At 50.1% G+C, this 23,504-nt stretch overlaps 1 protein-coding gene across 1 annotated transcript in view; it reads right to left on the bottom strand.

The window, feature by feature from the left end:
- Positions 1–22,401, bottom strand: part of CHRNB3 (cholinergic receptor nicotinic beta 3 subunit) — a 40,288-nt gene extending 17,887 nt beyond the window's left edge. Inside the window, exons 1-3 of the mRNA XM_027825497.2 lie at positions 22,244–22,401; positions 15,813–15,964; positions 13,927–13,971 (exon numbers count right to left, since the gene is read on the bottom strand). Of these exons, the coding sequence (XP_027681298.2) occupies positions 13,927–13,971; positions 15,813–15,964; positions 22,244–22,301 (255 nt within the window). The 5' untranslated portion in view covers positions 22,302–22,401. The remainder of the gene's footprint in view (positions 1–13,926; positions 13,972–15,812; positions 15,965–22,243) is intronic.
- Positions 22,402–23,504: the final 1,103 nt, after the last annotated feature.

A 23,504-nucleotide genomic window follows, 5' to 3' on the forward strand; every position in this document is an offset into this window, starting at 1 on the left:
TATGAGTGGGCTCAGAGGCACTACAGTAACACAAATAACAACTTTCTGGGATGACTCTAGTGCTAAGAGGATCTCAGAGAGGAACAAAAATTCAAATTAAGTTACAACTTATTTCAGTGCCTAACGTGTCACCTGTCCTTCCACAGGCCAGGACTCCCTTACCACCAAGGGGTGCAGGGCTCAAGGTGCAGGTTACAATGACTCTGCTACAAACCCTAACTTTAGTCTCCTTCCCCAGCACTCAGACACACTCCCAGCAGGTGGCAGCCCTAGCCATGTGGTGGCTGATTTTACCTGGGGAGCTGGGGGGCTAACTAAGCCAGGCTGGGGGAGGGAGGTTCCCCAACAAAACTCTACCAACTGGGAGTCACCTTGAAGAAGGAAAGGGCCAAGCTGAGGGATGTTGCTTCCAGGTCCCTAGAGGCCAGTTCTCAGGGGGACCCTGCATGCAGGCCTGGGACATACCAGCTCTCACTACTCCCAAAATGGCTTCTCCCCTCTCCAACGCTCCCAGGGGCAGGCATTTCACTTCCTATTGGCCAGGCTAGCTCTACTTCCCAGGCTTTCCCCCATCTATCATTTGACTCTACCCCTGCCCCCTTCTCTCAGACAGTGCCCCTCCTCTGCGCAGGCGTGCTGGCAGCCATCCGGGCACCTGCTGTCCTCCCCCACGCCAACACAAGTCCTCTCGCTTGAAAGAGTGTCTCTCCTCTCTCCCTCTGGGTTGCCTAGCAGACTCTGAGTCTGCCCTTGGCCCTGCTTCCTCCCAGGGACAGCGCCCCTCCCTGAGTCATATGCACACAGAGCCACTGGATAATTAGATAATTTCTACTACTGCCTTTGTGCTCCCCTGTCTATTTGTCTGTCTGCACATGTTCTCTCTTGTCTTAGGGCAGGTGCACTCTTAAAACACTGTGCTGGGCCACTGTAGCGCCTAAGTGAAAGTGCTCCTATGCCGACGGAGAGCTTCTCCCATCGTCATAATTAATCCACCTCCCCGAGAGGCAGTAGCTCTGTTGACAGGAGAAGCTCTCCTGTCAAGCTAGTGCTGTCCGCATAGGGGGTTAGTTCAATATAACTACGTCACTCAGGGTGTGTGTCATTTTCACAGCCCGGCCTAAGCACTGTATCCTGATATAGGTCTGTACTGTAACCCTGATCTTACACTTAGATGATAAGATCTTCAGGGCAGGGATGGTCTCTTTGGTCTCTGCCTGTACCACACCTATCACAATGGAGTGCTGGTCCGCAACTGGGGTCTGTGGATGCTACCACAATACAAATCGTAACTACTGATGATGGCTGAAAGGGGCTAATGGCTGCCATCAGGTGGGTCTAGAATCTAAGACAATCACTGACCTTGTTAATGCCAGTGGGTGCCAAGCACCCTCTTCAGAATCAACAGAAGGCACAATCATGCAGCTGCAGACAATGTGGGCTTCTGCCTAAAGCAATAGGTCTCACGGCAAGCTAGAGCTAACCCAGGTAGATTAACAAGGGTTTCCCTGGTTGCCAGCGCAGGGACTAGGCTGTGTGTGCTGGAAAGAGAAAGCCAGCAGGAGTCATGATTGTCACCTTGAGAGGAAGCAGAAACAGAGCTTGAGCACAGGGCTCCCTGGAGCGTCAGTCTTGGGGATTTCTGAGCAAGGAACCTGCCTACTATCTGCCTCCACTGTGTTTGGGGAAATGGGACCTTGTGGACACTCTGTGAATAAACAAGATTACACCAAGAATATACATAAATTGTGTCACCGATTTTGCCTCCTAATGAAAACAACCCTGCAAGGCCCTGAATTTTGGCTAACCACTCAGGGCAAAAGGGTGACACAAATAATAATCAACTAGGATTGCAAATAGGAGGATGTTGTGCTGTCTACTTTTTCCTTTATTTTATTTGGGGGGGTGGAATGGGGAGGCCTGGGAGGATTTACTGATTTCATTCCTTGGGAAATGCTTCCAAGATGTTTGAGTGAATTTTTCCATGCCATAATACAGCAGCAGTACTTCAGTAATTCAGAAAGGGCTACCTGGTACCCGCAGCGGTAGCAGTCGGCAGCCTCTGCATTACGTGGAGTATCGATGCTGGTCACTGAAGTGAGGACACCTAACATATTGCTTTAAATAAAACTACGTGCTTTAATATCTTCAAGATTGTTTTACTGATGCAAAGGAGAATTAGCCAACACATTAAAAAAGGCAATGGTCACGCAACTGCATTGAATTAGTTTCCTATTGCTTTCTTGTTAAGGCTATATCCATTCTCATGCACTGTAATTAGAATTATCATTTATATTACCATAGCACCTAGATGCTCCAATGGAGATCAGCACCGCATTGTGCTGGGCGCTGTACAGACTCACAGTGAGAAAGAGTCTCTAGCCCAAAGAGCTTACAGCCTAAGTGGACAAGGGATGGGAGGGGAAACATAGAGATTTGCTATGGTCTCACCACAGGTCTGTGGAAGAGCCAGGACTAGAACCCAGGTTTCCTGATTTTTACTCCAGTGTCTTAGCTACTACAGTGATATCAGCTCATGCTGGTGCCTGTAATTCTCACCGTTGATAGCTGCTCCCTGTGGATGGACGGGCATTGCCTGATGTTCCGCCAAATCCACCTAGACTGAGCCCTGCTCTACATTGGGGAGTGGGATCGATCTAAGTTACGCAACTTCAGCTACGTGAATGACATAGCTGAAGTTGACGTACTTAGATCGACTTCCCGTGGTGTCTTCACTGCGGTGAGTTGAGTGTGGCCGCTCCCCCCTCGACTCCGCCTGCGCCTCTCACGGCGCTGGAGTACAGGAGTCAACAGGAGAGTGCTCAGGGGTCGATTTATCACGTCTAGACTAGACGCGATAAATCAATCCCTGCTGGATCCATCGCTGCCCGCCGATCCGGTGGGTAGTGAAGACATACCCTGAGTATCCACCACTTAAGACTGGGGAGAATAATGTACAGCCTAATACTGACAGATAGCTCTTCTTGCTATTCAGCCTCAATGCTCCATTTCTTAGTTTCATCTCATTACTCCTAGTTAGAGCCCTGGGTATTGCACTAATAATTCCTCCTCCTCCTTGCTGGTTACACACATCAGAGATCTGTAGTCTGTTGTGTCCTCCTTCAGTTATGGCTTAGCCAAGCTGTACATATTACCCCTTCTAAGCCCGCTTTGTATATTAGTCCCTCCAGGACTCAGATTGTTTTTCTTGTTCTTCTCTGAACTCCCTCCAGTCTGTCGCTATCTTGGGGCTAATAAGGACCCACAGCTGAATGCAGGGTTACAGATGGGGATCTATCAGAGTAATAGAGGGGGACTGCTACCTCCCTGCTCTGGGATGTGATGCCATTGCGTATGCAGCCCAGATCACACTGGCCTTTGTTTTGCTTGCATCCATATTATATGGCCAACCCATGTCCATATTTGCTGCCCATCATTACTATTAATAATAATTTGTATTATGGTGTAAGCAGAGTCAGGATGAGCTCCACCCTGACATCTGGTGGTGAGGTGTGGCAAGTTGTGGAAAAGAACTTCAGGGGCTGATCTCATTTGCATAGGCACACCCACCCCACCTAGAATGAGGCCATAACTGCCCAAATGGTCACTTTGGCTGTTGTGGGATCTCCAGTGTCTCTGTTATTGGGGCGGGAAGAATAAATTGTTATTACCCTGATTATGGGAACTGTGCTTGGAACTGGACTTGGCCTTTTGTTATGATGGAGGGACTCACCATCAACTAAGTAGCACTCGCTAGGCAAGGGATATGGGTTCCAAAACTCTGTGAATTGAGAGAGGCTTGAGACAGGTATTAGTACCTGGTGGTGTGGGCTCCCTTTGTGAGGGCCTGAAACACCAATTGCACCTCTGTCTCTCTCCACTGTGGAATGTCAGAGCTAATTTTGGGTCTATTAAGAGTCTTGCTACAGGTACTGTGCTGAATTCATTTTGGCCTTATGGTGCACCAGCACTAAGGCTCCCACTACTATGAGCTGAAATCACTGAGCACTGTGTCAAGTAGTGGGGAGCCGGAAGATCTAGCGTGCAGTGATGCTGTTCGTGGCTAGGCTGGCGGAGTGTTCGTGAGATGGCGAGCTGAGCAGAGCTGTTCGTGAGACAGCAAGCTGTGCAGAGCGGAGCCGTTCGTGAGACAGCGAGCTGTGCAGAGTGGAGCCCTGTGGGGCAGTCAGCTTCAGGACACGTAAGGTGCCCCTTACCTTTTTCCCCCACACACAGGCACATTTTAGCCAGACTGGGGAGTAACACTATGCAGATGAACCTTTGAACTCTGGGGCTGGACTTTTTGGACTTTGGGTGATTTGTGGATTGCTGGACTCAAGAGACGTTTGGGTTCTGGGACTCAAGAACCCAAGGGAAAGGATGTGGCCCAATTTGCTGGGGTGGGTCTTTGCTCATGGTTTGGTTAATGAACACCAGTTGTGGTGTTTCCCCAATTTAATGCTGATGTCGTTTACCTCATGTTATTAAAAATTCTCTGCTACACCGAGACTCTGTGCTTGTGAGAGGGGAAGTATTGCCTCTTTGAGGCGCCCAGGGGGTGTGTAAGATTTTCCAGGTCACTGGGTGGGGGCTCGAGCCACTTTTGCATTTGCTTTGATGAAAGGGAACCCCTGTGTACTGAACCCAGCCCTTGCTGCTATCAACTTGGCCTGGCAGAAGGGTTACAATGGTGTAACATTACCACCGAAGAGCCCCACACTGGAGCCAGTCTCGCTTCGTTAATCGCTGTACAAACACATAGATTCACTGGTTTTGTGGCCAGAAGGGACCATGATGACCATCTAGTCTGACCTGCTGCATAGCACAAGCCAAAGAACCTCCCCCAATGGTTCTTGCACCAAGCCCACTGACCAAGTGCTTTATTTTGGAAGGACATACAATCTTGATGTAAAGACTCCAAGTGATGTTGAATCCACCCTTGGGAATCTGCTGGGAGGGGACAGGAGGAGCTGTTCACCCAATACTCCTCCCAATGAGCAAGTGGGCAGGGAAGGGAATGGAAAGGGGAAGGGAATGAGAGGAGACCTGGCTCTATTTTCCTACTGGTTGGCCAGAGAACCTGGTCGGGTGCACGGGATGAGTGAGCTGCTCCACAAAAAGGAGTGATGTAACTCACTCCTCCGCAGAGCAAGGGGGAAGCAGGGAATTGTGATCAGAGTCCCAGTTTATGCTCTTGTGTGCTCCTGCAGCTACATATGTGCCATCTCTTACGCTGCGCAGGTGCCTGCATGATGCCAATCCTCAAGTGACATTTAGCCGCACAGAGAACACTGCCAGCTGGCATAAATTAGAACAGTCCCTAGCCTGCTCTAATTCACACCAGTGGACTGGGACCTGTGCCAATGTACCAACAGAATCCAGGAGACATAACTTGCTCCCCAACCGTCCTTGATGCAGGAGGGAACCTGGGCCAGTCCCTGTAGTAAAACAGGCTTCCGCACAAGTGCAGTCTGTGACATCGCACTCCCCGACCTGCACCGATATCTCCCTGTGCTAAGGTGCCATTTTGTGTCTGCAAGGTGAACAGTCATGGGTGGCAGATGAACCGTGGGCTTGGGGAGGCTAACCCCCCGCCTGGCCTGCCCCTTCTGCCTGAGGCCCCACCCCTCCTGCGGCCGCCAGCCTTCCCCTTCCCCTTCCCCTTCCCCTTCCCCTGCCGCTGCCCCTGCCCCAGGCCGCCTGAGCGCCTCCAGCCCTGGAGCCAGGGTTGCTGACAGCAACTCTGGACCCCAGGGCAGAACAGTCAATGGGCCCTGTAGAAGGGTGGTCACCCACTCCAGCCTTAAAGGGCTTAAAACAGCCCAGGAGAGGGCTGTGGCTGGGAGCAAGCGGTTCCCGGGCTGATTGGGGGAAGCAGACTCAGCTGTGGCCAGCCCCGATCAGGCCTCAGCTGGCCCTTATAAAAGGGCAGTGGGCCGGGAGTAGACGCTCTTTCTGCCTTTAGAGGGAGGTGGGCCTGGCTGCTGGGGAGCATACCTGGGTACCTAAGGTGAAGCAGGGCTGGGGAAGGCCAGAGGAGCTGGGAAGCTCCAGACTGAAAAAGCCCCAGGCTGCAGGCCTGGCAGATGGCCTAAGACAGGGTACTGGGGTTGCAGGGGGAAGCTCACTGGTAGGCAGAGGCAGCAGGTCCAAACCCCTCCATGTCTGTGATGATTGGCTTATATACTGTAGTCTGCCCCAGTGAATGGGGGCTAGATGGTGACTAGGCAGTAGCCATATACTGAGGTGAGGTGGGGGTTGGGGGTTCCCCTGGGAGGGGGAGACCCAGAGACTGTGGGGCACTGCCAGGGGGCAGCACCCCAAAGAAAGGGGCACTGGGGTCTGGGAGGGACATGGGGGGGGCCAGTGGCAAGCGGAGCAAGTGGCCTGCAGAGGGTGCTCCGGAGGCTGGAAGAGCTCATTCCCTGAGAGACCAGCAGGAGGTGCCAGAGGGGTGAGTCCTGCACCATGACAGGCCCCATAGAAAGGATGGGTGTGGCATCTCCTACAGTTGGGCCCAGGGGAACCTTTGCTTCTTTCCAGTCTCCTACTGTCTGTGTTTCTGTGGATCATTTTCTCTAATACACATTTATCAACCACAGAGATCCTAACTTTCAGCTCTTCCCCATGGGTATCCATCCAGCTGCCTTTCCCATCCACCTGGGACTGGTGCAAGCCCCAGAGCTGCTTCAGAATTTTTGTTTCTCAGATACCACCCAGCCCCTTTCCCATTATATCACCAAAGGAGTTTCTTCTCATTGGCCTTTGGGAGGATCAGGCAGAATAAACTGCAGTTTCTGTAACTGTAACTTCACTACCTGAAAGCTGCATCTGGAACTTGTAGTGCAATGTCTCAACACTGAAGAATTCCCTCTCCCCTTCCTTCCCCAGGCCACGGGTAACCTGATACCCTAGTAACCAGCCAAGATCCGCTTTTTTTTTTTAAAGACAACCTGTCAAAAAACTAGGCACGCAGGTACTTGAGCATGCAAACACCATAACTCAGTTCCCAGTGGTGATCCATTACAGCTGTTGTTTATGCATTTGTATTACAGTAGCACCTATTGGTCCTAACGGAGATCAGGGCCCTATTGTGCTGTACATAGTGACAGTTCCCTGCTCTACAGAGACTACAATCTTAAATTCAACATTAACCAGTGACTTAAATAATGATTACATGGTTTACTGTGTGCTCATGGCTTTATAAACCCACAGCTGTGGATATATGAAAACTCTCACGATAATCCCCCAAGGCTTGTATGTCCCTCTTTCACATGTTACTCATGCACCAGTTGAAGCTCTTTTTGGAGCCTTACCTTCTTATCCATAGACTCCAAGGCCAGAAGGGACCATTGCGATCATCTAGTGAGTCTGACTCTGCATAACACAAAATAATTCCCACAGCAGATCTTTTAGATCTTGATTTTAAAATGGTCAGTGATGGAGCATAGAATCATAGAATATCAGGGTTGGAAGAGACCTGAGGGGGTCATCTAGTCCAATCCCCTGCTCAAAGCAGGACCAACACCAATTAACTCATCCCAGTCAGGGCTTTGTTAAGCAGGGCCTTAAAAACCTCTAAGCATGGAGATTCCCACCACCTCCCTAGGGAACCTATTCCAGTGCTTCACCACCCTCCTAATGAAATAGTGTTTCCTAATATCCAACCTAGACCGCCCACACTGCAACTTGAGACCATTGCTTCTTGTTCTGTCATCTGCCACCACTGAGAACAGCCTAGCTCCATCCTCTTTGGAACCCCCCTTCAGGTAGTTGAAGGCTGCTATCAAATCCCCCCTCACTCTTCTCTTCAGCAGACTAAATAACCCCAGTTCCCTCAGCCTATCCTCATAAGTCATGTGCTCCAGCCTCTTAATCATTTTCATTGCCCTCCAATTTATCCACAACCCTTCTGAAGTGGGGGGACCAAAACTGGATGGAATACTCCAGGTGTGGCCTCAACAGTGCTGAATAGAGGGAAATAATCACTTCCCTCGATCTGCTGGCAATGCTCCTACTAATACAGTCCAATATGCCATTGACCTTCTTGGCAACAAGGGCACACTGCTGACTCATATCCAGCTTCTCATCCACTGTAATCCCCAGGTCCTTTTCTGCAGAACTGCTGCTTAGCCAGTCGGTCCCCAGCCTGTAGAGGTGCATGGGATTCTTCCTTCCTAAGTGCAGAACTCTGCACTTGTCCTTGTTGAACCTCATCAGATTTCTTTTTGCCCAATCCTCTAATTTGTCTAGGTCACTCTGGACCCTATCCCTACCCTCCATCATATCTACCTCTCCTCCCAGTTTAGTATCATCTGCAAACTTGCTGAGGGTGCAATTAATCCCATCATGATTAATGAAGATGTTGAACAAAACTGGTCCCAGGACTGACCCCTGGGGCACTCTGCTTGATACTGGCTGCCAACTAGACATTGAGCTGTTGATCACTACCTGTTGAGCCTGACAATCTGGCCAGCTTTCTATCCACCTTATAGTCCATTCATCCAATCCATACATTTTTAACTTGCTGTCAAGAATACTGTGGGAGACCATATCAAAAGGTTTGCTAAAGTCATGATATATCTCATCCACCGCTTTCCCTATATCCACAGAGCCAGTTATCTCATCATAGAAGGCAATCAGGTTGGTCAGGCATGACTTGCCCTTGGTGAATCCATGTTGACTGTTCCTGATCACCTTCCTCTCCTCCAAGTGCTTCAAAATGGATTCCTTGAGGACCTACTCCATGATTTTGCCGGGGACTGAAGTGAGGCTGAACGGTCTGTAGTTCCCCAGGTTCTCTTTCTTCCCTTTTTTTAAATATTTGCCTTTTTCCAATCATCCGGGACCTCCCCCAATCGCCACGAATTTTCAAAGATAATGGCCAATGGCTCTGCAATCACATCAGCCAACTCCCTCAGCACCCTCGGATGCATTAGATCGGATCCATGGACTTGTGCATGTCCAGCTTTTCTAAATAGTCCTGAACCTGTTCTTTCACCACTGAGGGCTGCTCACCTACTCCCCATGCTGTGTTGCCCAGTGCAGCAGTCTGGGAGCTGACCTTGTCTGTGATGACCAAGGCAAAAAAAGCATTGAGTACTTCAGCTTTTTCCACATTATCTGTCACTAGGTTGCCTCCCCCGTTAAGTAAGGGGCCCACGCTTTCCCTGATCACCTTCTTGTTGCTAACATACCTGTAGAAACCCTTCTTGTTACCCTTCACATCCCTTGCTAGCTGCAACTCCAGTTCTTTTTTGGCCTTCCTGATTAAACCCCTGCACACTCGAGCAATATTTTTATAGTCCTCCCTAGTCATCTGTCCAAATTTCCACTTCTTGTAAGCTTCCTTTCTGAGTTTAAGCTCACCAAAGATTTCACTGTTAAGCCAAGTTGGTTGCCTGCCATATTTGCTATTCTTTCTGCACTTCGGGATGGTTTGTTCCTGCACCCTCAATAAGGCTCCTTTAAAATACAGCCAGCTCTCCTGGACTCCTTGCCCCCTCATATTAGCCTCCCAGGGGATCCTGCCAATCAGTTCTTTAGGGGAGTCTAAGTCTGCTTTTCTGAAGTCCGGGATCCATATTTTGCTACTCTCCTTTTTTCAGGATCCTGAACTCAACCATCTCATGGTCACTGCTGCCTAGGTTGCCACCCACTTCTACTTCCCCTACCAATTCTTCACTGTTTGTAAGCAGCAGGTCAAGGATTATTATTAGTGAACATAAATAAATCCTCTGGTGAGACTGCATCACTATTCCCTGTACAACAGTCCCAACAGCAACACATCCCCACCCCACAACTACTAGCCTACAATCATCCCATCACCCCCAAACTATCTCCAAATACCAGTGATAATCCCCTAATGAGATCAGCCACATAACCCCGAAGAACAGCCACCAGCCCCAAATCAAATGTAAGCAGAGTCAGAATGAGCTCTACCCTGACATCTGGTGGTGAGCTGTGGAAAAGGACTTCAGGGGCTGATCTCGTTTGCATGGGCACTCATGTTTGCATGGGCACACCCACCCTGCCTAGGATGATGGACTGCTTGCCCAAATGGTCACTTTGGCTGCTGTAGGATCCCCAGTCTCTCTATTATTGGGGCAGGAGTAATAAAGGGTTGTTATCCTGGTTATCTGAATCAAGGACAGTAGAACTGTACTTGGTATTTTATGACAGAGGGACTTGCCCTCAACTAAGTAACACTCGCTAGGCAAGGGACATGGGTCCCAGTGAATTGAGAGAGGCTGGGGGACAGGTATGTGAGTCCCCTTCTGAGGGTCCTAAACACCACATTGACTCATCTCCATGGTGTAACAACAGAGCTAACTTTGGCTGCATTAGGAGTCTTGTTACATGCCGCAGAGCTGAAATCACTGATACCTAGGTCTAAGCATTAGACTGACTTTGGGCTAGTGGTGCACCAGCACTGAGGCTCCCCTACTACCAGCTAAAAATCACTGAAAGCTGAAATCACTAAAGAGCTGAAGTTGTTGAGAGCTGTGTTAAGGGGGGGGGCTGAAGACAAGTTGGTGAGCGGACAGCAGGATGGCTAGCATGGAGAGCAGAGCGGAGAGGTGCAGCTGGTGGTGAAGACTGCAGCAGAACCCCATGGAGAGGCGTGGCACTAGGCCGTAGACCCGAGCAGTGGAGCATGTAAGATGCCCCCCCATACCTCCCTCCACTTCCACCAAGGCTGGGAGGTAAACTCTGCAGATGAACTTCTGAACCCTGGGGGGCTGCACTGACCAAGGACAGAAACTGCGCAGGGGTGACTATTAGGTTGCTGGACTCAAGACCCTGAGTGGAAAAGGACACTGCCAAACTTACTTGGGTGTGGGTCTTTTGCTCATGGTTGGTGTTATGAATCCTGTTTGTGGTGTTTCCCCAACATAATGCTGCATAGTTTCCCTCCTTTATTAAAAGGCTTTTGCTACACTTGGACTCTGTGCTTGCGAGAGGGGAAGTATCGCCTCTTAGGGGCGCCCAGGGGGGTGGTATGTAATTGTCCCGGGTCATTGGGTGGGGGCTCGAGCCGGTTTGCGTTGTTATTGAAATGGAACCCCTAGATACTGAACCCGGTCCTTGTTGCTGCCAACTCTGACGGACAGGAGGGTTACACAAAATAGCCTAAAATATGCCCCCACCAGGCCAGTGCTGTCACCAAAACACCCTCCCTTCCCCCAGACCTACCCTGCCCTTCTCCTCCCTGGCAGACCCCAACGAAGCCTGGCCGGCACCCAGCGGGGGCTGCCAGTGCCTTTGCTGCAGATGTTGGACCAGCTGTGGCTGGATCCTGAGTCCAATCTCGAGTCTTCCCTTCAGCGGTCTTCCCAGCTCTGCACCCCCACCCCCCCGCTTGGCTCCTTCCCCCCAAGCTGTCCTTGCCTACCTCTGCCTGCCCCCCATTTTCCCTTCCCAGCCCGGCTTCCCGCAGTCATCCCCAACCCAGTCCCCCGCCCCACATGGATGCAAAAAGTTTTGCTCCTGGATACAAAGTTGCAGCGATTGTTGCCGCAGCCGAACTGTCGTCTTCTCCCCCCAGGTTCTGCCCCACCCCTCCTCCTGGCGCAGCTGGGAGGCTGCTGCCCCAACTCACCCTCCAGCCACCCAGGGCCCCCTCATGCTTCCCTGGAGGTGGAGGCTCCCCAAACACTGAGCTGTTTGGGGAGGCTCAGCCTCCCTTGGCCTTTAATACCTGCTGCCCATGTGAACAGTTGTGCATCATGGTACAAGTGCTAATATATACAGCCTGGGGACTAGCACGGTGAACAGCTCACATGAACACCAGGGATTTTTCAGTGGTATGGACTCTCCTGCTGCAAACACCTAGGATATCTGTGATGTGGGAGGCACATTGCTCTTTGCCGCTGTCATTTTAAAGCCCCTCTGTGACCCCAGATCCATTCTCTTCCCTTTGATCTGTCAGAGGGCTGTGTCTGACCCCTACTTCTAGGGGTTGTATTTTGCTTGTTACATCACATGTATGATTCTCTAGAGGCAGCACCCAACACTCAGAAAGTTAGCCCAAGCACACAATAGCTATAAATGCTATTGTTATTGCCCACTGGACCCAGGCCTGATACAAATGAAGGTTACAGACAAGATGATCTGTTGGCCTTTTCCAGCTCTAATTGCTATAATTTTATCAAAAAGTGCCTGACTTTCACACTCCTTCCTGAATCCTGGTTTTTCTCACCGATACCTTTCTGGCAGTCAACTAAAAGTCACAGAATGTCCTTGCAGCGTTTAACCAGACAGACCACGTCAGAATCCATATCTTCTTATGTCACAATTTTCAACAAGAAGTCTAAGCAACTCCCCTGATACACCCAAGAACTAGCTCAGCAAAGGAGAGTCAAAACTGACCAGAAATGGTGCCTTTATAATAACCCTTTGCCCCGACGTCTAATGTGTTGTCCAGAACTACCTATCCACATGTTTGCAGTCCCTGTATCCTCAGCAGTATAGTATCTGATTGATTTTTTTTTCACTTTCCACCATCCCAATTGATCATTTAATTTACCTTAATGTTATCAACATTTGCCCTGTTAAAATTTGTGATCTCATTTTGCCCTTTTTAAAACTAATAGCAACAGCCACGGATCATATGACATGTGGATCCCAATCTTTCAAACCTTAATGGGATATCCAAATCCCAACATTGGATGCTCACATCAGACTAGGCATCTGAATGTCCAGTTTGTGCACCTATATGCCAACCTAAGCATCCAACTGTTGGAATGAGATGCCCAAAGTATCCATGTGTGAAAACTCAACTAGATTTCCCATTTATTTTCTGTTCACTTAGGAACATAGGACATAGGCCAGGAAGGGACTTCCTGGGTTATTAAGTCCAGACCAATGCTACTGCAGGCAACCCTATCATATAATCCTGTTCATAAATTTATCAAGCTCTGTCTTAAAACTAATTAGGTTGTTTGCCCCCACTCATCCTATTTGAAGGCTGTTACTTGATCTTTATTGTTTTCAGTCTCAACATTGGCACTTAGAAATTCTTCAGGCATCAAATAGTCCTCAACCAGCAAATCAAACAACTGAAAGTTATAGAGTTTCTATCTGAAACTCTATGCCAGTTGCTTAAATTACACTAATCACACAGTTGCTTTAACTCTCACTGGAGCCAGGTGCTACTTACGTTTACAGGATGCAGTAATGGATTGGATACTAGTTATAATTGTCATGATGTCTATGAACCAATAAAATTGACTAAACAAAACACTAAGTTCTTTGGGAGTTAGGGAGAAGGTGGTTAAATAATGGTTAAACGTATAGCTCTTTGGTTCAGTTTGTATATGATATGTCATTCCAGTGAACAATGTCCCCCCAGGACAAGCACATTATAAAAGGATGATGAATTTAAATCCCAGGCATTGTAATTACTTTGGAAATCTGTCGACTGTTTGTTTTTTGCACCTCTGTTTGATCTTGCTGAGAAAGGGACCCCATGGCTAGAGGATAGTGCCAACCACTCTAATGCCTTCTAAGAGTGAGACATAATAGTCCCTCAGGGCTGCTACACTGCGCACTGAGGCCTGGCTCAGTTCTCTGCAGCGGAGTAAGAGGTTGTTCTAACAGACAGCTGGCATAAGTGCAGGACGGAAAAGGAAGATCACATGATTGTGTTTGCCGGCTTGTAGTCAAATGCTGGAAAACAGGTAGGCATGTGGTCCTGAATCTCCATTCCTCAGAAGCCCCTTTGGGGTGATTTGAGTATCAGAGCAGGGAAACAAAAACTTCATGAAGAGCCACGCTGGCCTTATTCAGTCCTGGAGGGTAAGAACCCCATTACTCTCCTGATCAAATGGTGACTCCAACCACAGAGAGGGGGGAGCGAGGTCTGCTTGCCTGGTATTCCCCCCTGCCACCAAACAACTCAACATGTAATGTAATGGTCTGTTTTACCTGTTTCAGCCACACATTTGTTGTCATCAGCTGATTCTTTTCATCCTAGGGAGACAAGAAAATTGAAATTAAAAATATCCAAATAAATGGTTCCCATACTGATGTCTGACTGAATGGATTTCAGTTCCTTTAGAAATCTGAGGATCGGCCTATAGCATTAGGGTCCGATTTTCCAAAGATCTCAGCACCCAGGTCACGTCAGGAGCCCCTGGATTCTGAGCACTTTTAAAAACGTCAGTTGGGGTTTTCAAAACGCTCCCAGGAATCAGATGCCCAACTCATTGATTTTCAATGGGATTGCAGCCCGAGTACTTAGCGCCCAGTCCTGCCACCTGTTAGCCCACACAACTCCCACTGAAGTCAATGAAAGCACTGCCTGGAGGCTCCTAGTAACACATGAATGCAACTCTGGGAAAGAATTTTCTTCTACAGAAATTGAAGCAAAATGTGCATGAACACCAGCTTTAGAAAGCAAAGGGGTTTGTGGACTGTGCTGCTTACTTTGAAATAGAGGGAGAGGAAAAAATTAGCCACAGTCTGAACTACCTTTATTTTAGACTCTAATACAAGCAAGTGGGCCTAGGCCAGTGGAGTTAAGTACTAGTGAAGCGCTCCGTGCTGAGAGGGAATAAATCAGAGAACTCCCTTGCACAACTGCACCTTACCATAGGAGCATGGGGATGTAGGTGGAGAATGAGGGTGTCTGAGAAGATGTGGGCATAAATGTGATCCAGTGGGCTCATTTCTTGGACTTTCCAGCAGCTACTATGCAGAAGTAATTCTGGGACCATGCTCCCATGCATGTTGAGGTTCTCCAGCATGCTGCAAACTCACTCGTGCATTACAGTGTTTTATGGATGGGCAGAAAAATAATTTTTAGGGTGAAAAAAAAGTTTCTGCTTCACGTCTGGCTTCTTATTTTGGTTGCCAGCTGTGTCCAGACATGAGTTGTGCCCAACATTTATATTACAAACATTTGAGGGTTGCTGGTGGTGATATTTCATTAAACTGGTTGAAAAAGAGGGGGGATTTTTTTTAATTCACTTTCCCCTTTTTTTAGAGTTTCAAAATGTTGAAATTTGGAAATTGAAAAACATCAGCCAGCAGGAGAGTTGGAAAATGGGCAGGAGGAAATTGGGAAAAGTTTGATGAAATTTTTCCTAATTTCTTTTTAATTTCAAAATTTAGACGTTAGAAATTTCATTTAAATTCAAAAAATGTCAACCAGCATTAAGATTCACTTCATAACATGAAGAGCAACCTCATTTGTAAGCTCTATTCCATTCTCCTCCCCTTGGGTGTCTTTCTATTAGATGGTAAACTCATCAGAGCAGGGACTATCTATTACTCTCTGCTTGTGAAGTGCCTAGCACACTTTATTACCATTTATTATTTGTACAACCCATAGTATCTAAGAGCCCCAATCACGGACTAGAGCCTCATTACACTAAGCGATATACAAGCACAGAATAAAAAAATGTTCCCTTGCCCCAAGGAGTTTACAATCTGTGCACAACACAAGAGATAGATACAGACAGACCAAAGAGGGAATACAAAGAAACAGTGAGACAATATTGGAGGAGGGTCTTTTATGCTTGTTACAGAGTAGCAAGATGCAACATCATCCTAGGAGCAGAAATTGGGTAGACCGGGATCGCAGGGGGTAAGTTGTCATATCTCTATCCAACAATTGACATGCAACTGTCTGACAACTCCATTATGCATCCCGTATCATAAGATGAAAGGTTAATGAACTAAGCTCTTCCAGATCCTAGTCCCCTAAAATTTGCCATGAAAAATGATACAAACATTAAAAAGTTGTTTACCACAACATGAGTTTGCAGGTGTAGGTTTTCTCTTTGTTAAAGGTCCTACAGCTTACTTACCACATCCACAAGCTGAGATATCTTTAAGCCAAAAAGGACTTTTATTGTATCATTGGAGTATTCAACAGGTCGGACCCATTTCTGGTACCCATGAAATAAGTGTCTCAGGAGGGCATCTTCGTTTTCAGCAATCAAACTGAGCCCAGCAACAGCTAAAAGGAGACAAAGAGAATGTGGGTGTATGTGAAAGTGCAACGCAAGGTGTCCTGTGAGTTGAAAAGAGTAAGAGAAAAGATAACCATCATCAATGAAAACAGGAAAATCTGCCTCAGGCAAAACCTTGCCAGATAGGGATTAAATTTACAGTCTCTCAATAGAGCCAAGGAAGGAGAGAAGTACAATTAGTCAGCTCAAATGGGGATTTTGTTATATTTAGTCTGTCATTGGGTTATCCTGATTTGATTAGGTGTTTATTGTTTATTAGTATATTTTTAAAAGATGATCAAAGATGCCAGAACATCAGATGGGCCTCTCATTGTAAAGCAGTGAAAATCCAAATCAATACGCTGCCTCGGGAAGAAATCACACTTTTTTGTAAAACATGACTTGGGGGCTCCCTGGTCACCTTGTACTCCAGGTAGACTGATCTACGCCATAGAGGCATTTGATCAGCTATAAGTAGGACATGCTGTTTACAGAGCCTCAGTCTCATTTTGCTCACATGGACCTTTTGAAACTGAGTGCATACATGGAGTGATGTATTGCATGCAATGTTCCCTCTAATTTTTGACAGGCCGTGTGTGCAACAAATTTCTTCTGTGCATATTGTTGTGCTTCTGTGCAAATTTTTGTGTGCATGGTGTTTCACCATGTGCGCAGGGTTTAGGATCTGTGTGCATGCGCACACGCCCACAGCTTAGAGGGAACGGTGATTGCATGGTTGTGTTCTGTGATGAATCTGCTATGCAGGAAGCTACCATTTCCATCACCTCCTCCCCACCGGGTTCTGATCCCCAGTGTGGACATACTTCTCCTGGCCGGGGGCAGAAACTCTATGAAGGACCCTGACCCAGGAAGTAACCATGCTCTGGGGGAAGGTTAGATCCATCCATTCTACACGGCGCTTGGAAGTTTGGGCTCTCCACTACTTCGCATCCCTCTGCCAGCTGTGTCTCCAGCCCTTTGAGCTGCCATCTGCCTTCCAGCCCCAGACCACCCCATTTCTCCAGGAGAAGTTGGTAGTCACACAGACAGCACTTGAAGGAGAGACTGGTGTTTCCTTTTCCTCTTGAAGACCCATGTGGTAAAATCCCACCCTGAACTCATGTTGCACCAGCCCTCTGGCTGGTGTTGCTGGATCTCCCCGCTCATACCTGTCCAGGTCTGTGGGCTTCAGAGAGGAGCAGGGCTTTGCTTTGCCTGCTCCCTTCCTGCTTTGGGGGCCCACAAGGCATTGGGAAGGAGCAGTCACTGGACAACCCTGAGTACAGGTGTAATGCAGCACCCGGAACTGAACCTGGGCAGGGGTGGCAGGTTTGTAGAAATTTTGGTGGTGCCCAGAACCCGCCCCTGCCCAAACTCTGCCCCCCCCCAACTCCTCTCCCCACCTGCCCAAGGCTCTGGGAGGGAGTTTGGGTGGGGGATGAGGTCTGGGGTGCAGGCCCTAGGCTGGGGCAGGGGATTGGGGTTTGGGGATGGGAGGGGGTGCGAAGGGAGTGGGTGCAGGGTGAGGGCTGTGGGGTATGGCTGCAGATGAGAGGTTTGGGGGATGGGAGGGGCTCAGGGCAAGAGTAGGGGTGTAGGGGGTGAGGGCTCTGTCTGGGGCTGGGAATGAGGGGTTTGGGGTGTGGGAGGGGCTCAGGGTGAGAGTAGGAGTGTGGGGGGTGAGGGCTCTGTCTGGGGCTGGGGGGTTTCGGGGGTTAGAGAGGCTCAGGGCTAGGGTAGAGGGTTGGAGTGCAGGGGGATGAGGGCTCTGTCTGGGGCTGGAGATGAGGGGTTTGTGGTGTTGGAGGGGGCTCAGGGTTGGAGTGTGGGGGGATGGGGGCTCTGGCTGGGGCTGGAGATGAGGGGTTTGTGGTGTTGGAGCGGGCTCAGGGCTGAGGCAGAGGGTTGGAGTGCAGGGGGATGAGGGCTCTGGCTGGGGCTGGAGATGAGGGGTTTGGGGTGTGGGAGGGGCTCAGAGTGAGAGTAGGAGTGTGGGGGGATGAGGGGTCTGTCTGGGGCTGGGGGGTTTCGGGGGTTAGAGAGGCTCAGGGCTGGGGCAGAGGGTTGGGGTGTGGGGGGATGAGGGCTCTGGCTGGGACTAGGGATAAGGTGTTTGGCGTGTTGGAGGGGGCTCAGGGCTGGGGCAGAGGGTTGGGGTATGGGGGGATGAGGGCTCTGGCTAGGACTGGGGATAAGGTGTTTGGGGTGTTGGAGGGGGCTCAGGGCTGGGGCAGAGGGTTGGGGTGTGGGGGGATGAGGGCTCTGGCTGGGACTAGGGATAAGGTGTTTGGCGTGTTGGAGGGGGCTCAGGGCTGGGGCAGAGGGTTGGGGTATGGGGGGGATGAGGGCTCTGGCTAGGACTGGGGATAAGGTGTTTGAGGTGTTGGAGGGGCTCAGGGCTGGGGTTGAGGGTGCAGTGGGGGGTGAAAGCTCTGGCTGGGGGTGTGGGCTCTGGGGTGGGGCAGGGCTGGGGATGAGTTTGGGGTGCAGACAGGCTGCTCCGGGACAGGGGCCAGAGAGGAGGACTCCCCCCAGCCCTTTCCCTGCCAGCAGCAGCGAGCTCTGGGGGAGGAGCCCCCCTTTCCTGCCCCCCCAGAAGCACACTCACCCCCACCACTGTCACTGCATGTGATCCTAGGGCCCCTCTCAGGCCCAGGAATCTCCCTCGCCTCCCCCGTGGTGGGTGCCGGGGGGTGCTGCGTGCGCCTCCTCCCCTGCTGTCGCCCCTGCCTGTAGCCTCACTGGGGGCGAGGGATGGGGCTGCCCCTTGCCCAGCATAGGGCAGGAGCGGTGACTGCAGGCGGGGGGGGCCCCGTGCTGGAGGAGGGTCCCGCAGGAAAAGGGAAGGTGTGAGGGGGAAGGGCAGGCTCAGTCAGTCTGCCCTGGCAGGGGAGATGGGGGCGCTAGGACCCTGCAGTTGCTGCAGGGAGGCAGCATGGAGCTGCTGGGCAGGGGCAGGGAAGCTCTGCTCCAGGGCCCGGGGAGGCGCGGGGGGGCGGCAGGTGGGGTCGGGGGGACACCCGGCCCCACATAGGGGTGGAGCCGGGCCCCTGGGCTCTGAATACTGCCGGTGCTAAGGCGGCCGGTGGAGGTAGAACTCGCCGCCCCTGCCTGGAGCCTGTAGATAGCTGGGGCTCTGCTCGCCCGGCGAGCAGCGGGCTCCTCCAGAGCGCCCCGCTGGGTGCTGGGGGGCTGCATTGCTGTAGCGCCTGGCCTCCTGTAAGGTGCACGAGACTGGGAGGAGGCGCCACCCTGAGAATTCATGCTGCAGCCAGGCCCATCTGGGCTGTGATTGTCAGGAAATACTCACTAGACATCAGAGACATTTCAGCAGGGCAATGTCCGTACCCCCGCGGCTGATACAGAAAAGGGAGTCCTTTCATGGCGGCTAGACAACGGTCAATGGATGAAAGGTGCTGATTACACAACACCTTCCACTGAAGCAGACGGTGTGGCAGTCTCCTGAGTTTGACCTGTCAGCATTCGTTAGGTAGCATCTAAACAAAGGGAGAGGGAGCGGATTCCCTTCCATCCCAGAGCTTGGCAGTGCATTCAGAGTGCAATCGGGAGGCGGAAGATAGTAACGCCCTGCAGCAAACACATATGAATAGACTGGAATCTCTGTTTATACATGTGTGTGAGGCCAATGGACAGGGTGTGCTGGGAATAAGGCTAGGGTGAGGCCAAGTAAGGCCTAGGAACCAGCTGCAGCAGAAACATGCTCCCGGATCTGAGCTTTCACATAAACAAATCCATTTTCTAACCTCTGTGGTTACTCCCAGCCTGGAACTGGACATATACCCATGTAACACTCATCCTACATCTACAACCTCAGAGCCTGTGAGGATGGGAAATGCCCCATTCATCTCAGGTAGGTTCTTGACTCTGGAGCGTAACAATAACACTGCAACTTGGTAACACTGTTGACTGTTTCACTGCTGATTCTGAGCAGAAACTTCCCAGCTCCTGTGCCTGTCCTTCATTGTTGGATATGGATATGGAGCTGGAGCGGAGAAGCTGGTTCAGGAGACAGAACACAGTTGACGGGGGGGGGGGGGGGCGATGGGGACGACGATACATGGACCAGGTGGCTTTTGGCCACTTTTCCACCTTCTCTGCACTGAGACAAAGGAGACAGTTTGGCGCGCGCGCGCACACACACACACACACACACACACACACACACAATTTAGAGCAGCCTCTGGGCTGCTCTAAGTTTTGCCAGTTTGTAACAGCCCATAGGGGCTGTTACACCAGCTAGGAAGTTCTGGAACACACCAGTCTCTCTCTCCCCATACTGCTCTCTCTGTCCAGATCACTGCACTCCCTGCTGCCCCTGGCATAACGCCCCTCCCTGTTGAGGGGGAGAAAGTGGTATTTAGCTGGTGTAGCTGTCTCTATGCTACCAGGGCATTTCACCATGCTCATCCCCAGCTGGCTGGCCCCACCACCATACGCTGGAGTAAGGACTAGACTCTACCTCTACAATGTCAAGCCCTCTCCTCCAAATGCCTGCTCACTCCCTTTCCCATGCCCGCTGCCAAAAGCCTCATTGAATCTGAGTGCCCCAAACCCACACTGCCTCCCACTGTTCCCAGGGACCAGAGTCTCTAGCTGCCCAGCCCTCCAGCTTTCCCCTGACAAATGCTGCAGTGGTGCATTGCCAGCAAAATCTCCCAGCAGAGGGACAACCTGGGGGAGGCCGTAAACCAGAAAACATCCCAAACCTGGGAAGTGTGTTAGATTTAACTGGAAAATAATGAACAACATCCCTTTCCTGATTTAATGTAATACAACCCGCCCCTGAAGCTGGCTCAGAAATGTCCCTATGCCACAGAATCAGTAGAGAAGAGGAAGCAGTTTTCATAGAACCTATGTCACAGAGTACATGGGCCCTGACTCCGATCTGGGAGGCATAATGGAAACTTGGTGGGATGATTCTTACAGCTGGATTATGATGAGCCTTGAAGAGCATAATCAATAGAGGAGATGCAGAAAGGAAAGAAGTGGGGTCCCCAGAAACAGAGCCACGAAAGATCGATCGGGCCAAATTCAGCTGTGGTGTAAATGGTGACATCAGTTATCCACTGGGAATAAATTGGTCCCCAAATGCAGGAGAGTGGGGCAAGGAAGAGGCAATGCTATGGCCCTGCCCCCTCCATAGGCATGGGGTGAGCAGTCTGCATCCCATAAAATCACAGGCATGCTCCTCCTGGTGCAAGGGCTACTCTCTATACAATGTTTCCAGGTATTGCGGGGCCCCCCTCCTCCAGGCTGTGCCTAACAGGCACCCCTAAAGCCCTAAAGAAGGAAAAAGGCTGTTTAGGGAACTAAGAGAAATGGGGTAAAAATGAGTACAGAAAACATGTAGGCTGAATAGCTGGGAAAAAGTCCTTCCAGTGAGGTCTGTTCTGCCGTGATCTCATCTCCCCAAAGAAATGTGAGAAGACTTTAGGCTAGAATCTTTTACAACAAGACTAGATGAAGCAGTGGGGAATACACTGAAAGAAGCAACGTTGCCCTTGAAGAAAGACGAACAAGATTTTCAGAAGCTGTAGGTCAGACCCATCTCCAATGTCACTGATTCGTGTGTGCGTGTGTGTGTAAGTTTCAGTGCTCATCACATTTATTGTGTGTACGATGAATTCATCACACTTGCCAAACCACTTAATATCTCCCCTCGTTAACTTTTCCTCGTTTATAGTGGTTTGTGGTTTCTGATCCTACTGGCAAAAGAGTTGATAAATGAATAGAAAAAGCTCTGGCATTGATGGTGGAGGGAGCTTTCTACACATGATGTGCACTGGAAGAAATACACAAACGGTACCTTTTGCCTTTCGTCTTTTCACTTGAGCGGCTAGGTGTTCATCTCAATGCTGGGGATTGTCTCTTCTTTAGCATCATTCTCTCTCTCTCTCTCTCCCTCACACACTCATAAAAACACTACTTTTCTTCTCAACTGTCAAATATTTTGTGGGATTGGGCACTAAACCCAAGATGCACCTTTCTGAGTAGAAAGTGGCTCTGCTATTTTAGTTACTCTTCATTTCTCCTCTGCTCCAGTAATATCTACCAGTAACTTCATTGCCTCATGTCTAAAAGGCTTTTAAATGTAGGAACAAATATAACCATGTTTTACAAGTCAGAGTTGTTTTAAAAGGAAGTAGAATAAATATTAGAACAATGAATGCTAATGCCTAACTTCAGCAAGCAGACACCGACCTGTGTTACAGACAGAGATCTGCATTTCTGACGTTGACCATGTGAAAGGAAGAAATCGCACTTACCTGAGTTGCTAACGCAGAGAATGAGGGGTACCATAGTAAGGTCTAGCAGCAGCAGCATGGCAGCTTTTGTTTTCACAAGCGAACAGATTCTAGCCTAGAACTGGGTTAACACGAACTAGCTAGAAAGCATGAAGGATAAGAGTGTCTGCAAAGAAGGATAGTGCATTCCAAGCCTAATCTTGCATCACTAGGAAGCTTTTTAAAGTACGCTTCATTGATTTTCAGTCAGCTGTCACTGCCTGTAAGTCTGAAAAATATCTCTGGGTCCTAAACTCCGAGACATTTACTCTTTATATTATAACCAGTGCTAGCCTGCTATAAATCAACATGAAGTCAGAAAAAATGTAAGTGGTAGACAGCCAAGACAGACCATAATACAAATATTCCACAAATATATCTTTTACCACTAAATCATAAACATCAGGGATGGAAAAGGTCACACTTTCTGGCTTCCAAAGGAGGCTGGGGAATCTCCATGATTGGATGTTTGTAAAAACAGGTTAGGCAAACACCTGTCAGGGATGGTCTAGGTCAGCGGTTTTCAAACTGTGGGTCGCGACCCAGTACTGGGTCATGGAATGGAAGGGGCTGGGTCACGGAAGCTCTGGTCGGTACCGCTGACTGGGCCATTAAAAGTCCCGTCGGCGGTGCTGCCCGGCTAAAGCAGGCGAGTCCCTACCTGTCCTGACACCGCGCTGCACCCCGGAAGTGGCCAGCAACAGGTCTAGCTCCTAGGCAGGGGGGCCTCCGCCTGGGTCCACACTCCCACTGGCCGGGAACCGGCCAATGGAAGCTGGGGGGTGGTGCCTGTGGGCGAGAGCCGTGGGGAGCTGCTTGTGCGCCTCCGCCTAGAAGCCGGACCTGCTGCTGGCTGCTTCCGGGGCGCAGCGCAGTCCACGATGCCAGGACGGGCACCCCAAACCCCTTATCCCCAGCCCCACCCCAGAGCCTGCACCCCCAGCCCAGAGCCCTGATCCCCTCCCGCACTCCAACCCCCGCCCCAGCCCAGAGCCCCCTCCCACACCCTGAACCCCTCATTCCCAGCCCCACCCCGCAGCCCTCACCCGCACACCCAAACCCTCTGCCCTAGCCCAGAGCGCCTCCCACATCCCAAACCCATCATCCCCAGCTCCATTGGGTCACAGGCATCAACAATTTTCTTCAACTGGGTCGCCAGAAAAAGAAGTTTGGAAACTGTGGCGGTTCAATGACAAGACGGAACACAGCTTTTAGCAAGCAAGCGGCTGGTCTCTGCTAACAG

This window comes from Chelonia mydas, chromosome 5 (genome assembly GCF_015237465.2).
Source record: "Chelonia mydas isolate rCheMyd1 chromosome 5, rCheMyd1.pri.v2, whole genome shotgun sequence".
NCBI classification, from domain to species: domain Eukaryota; kingdom Metazoa; phylum Chordata; order Testudines; family Cheloniidae; genus Chelonia; species Chelonia mydas.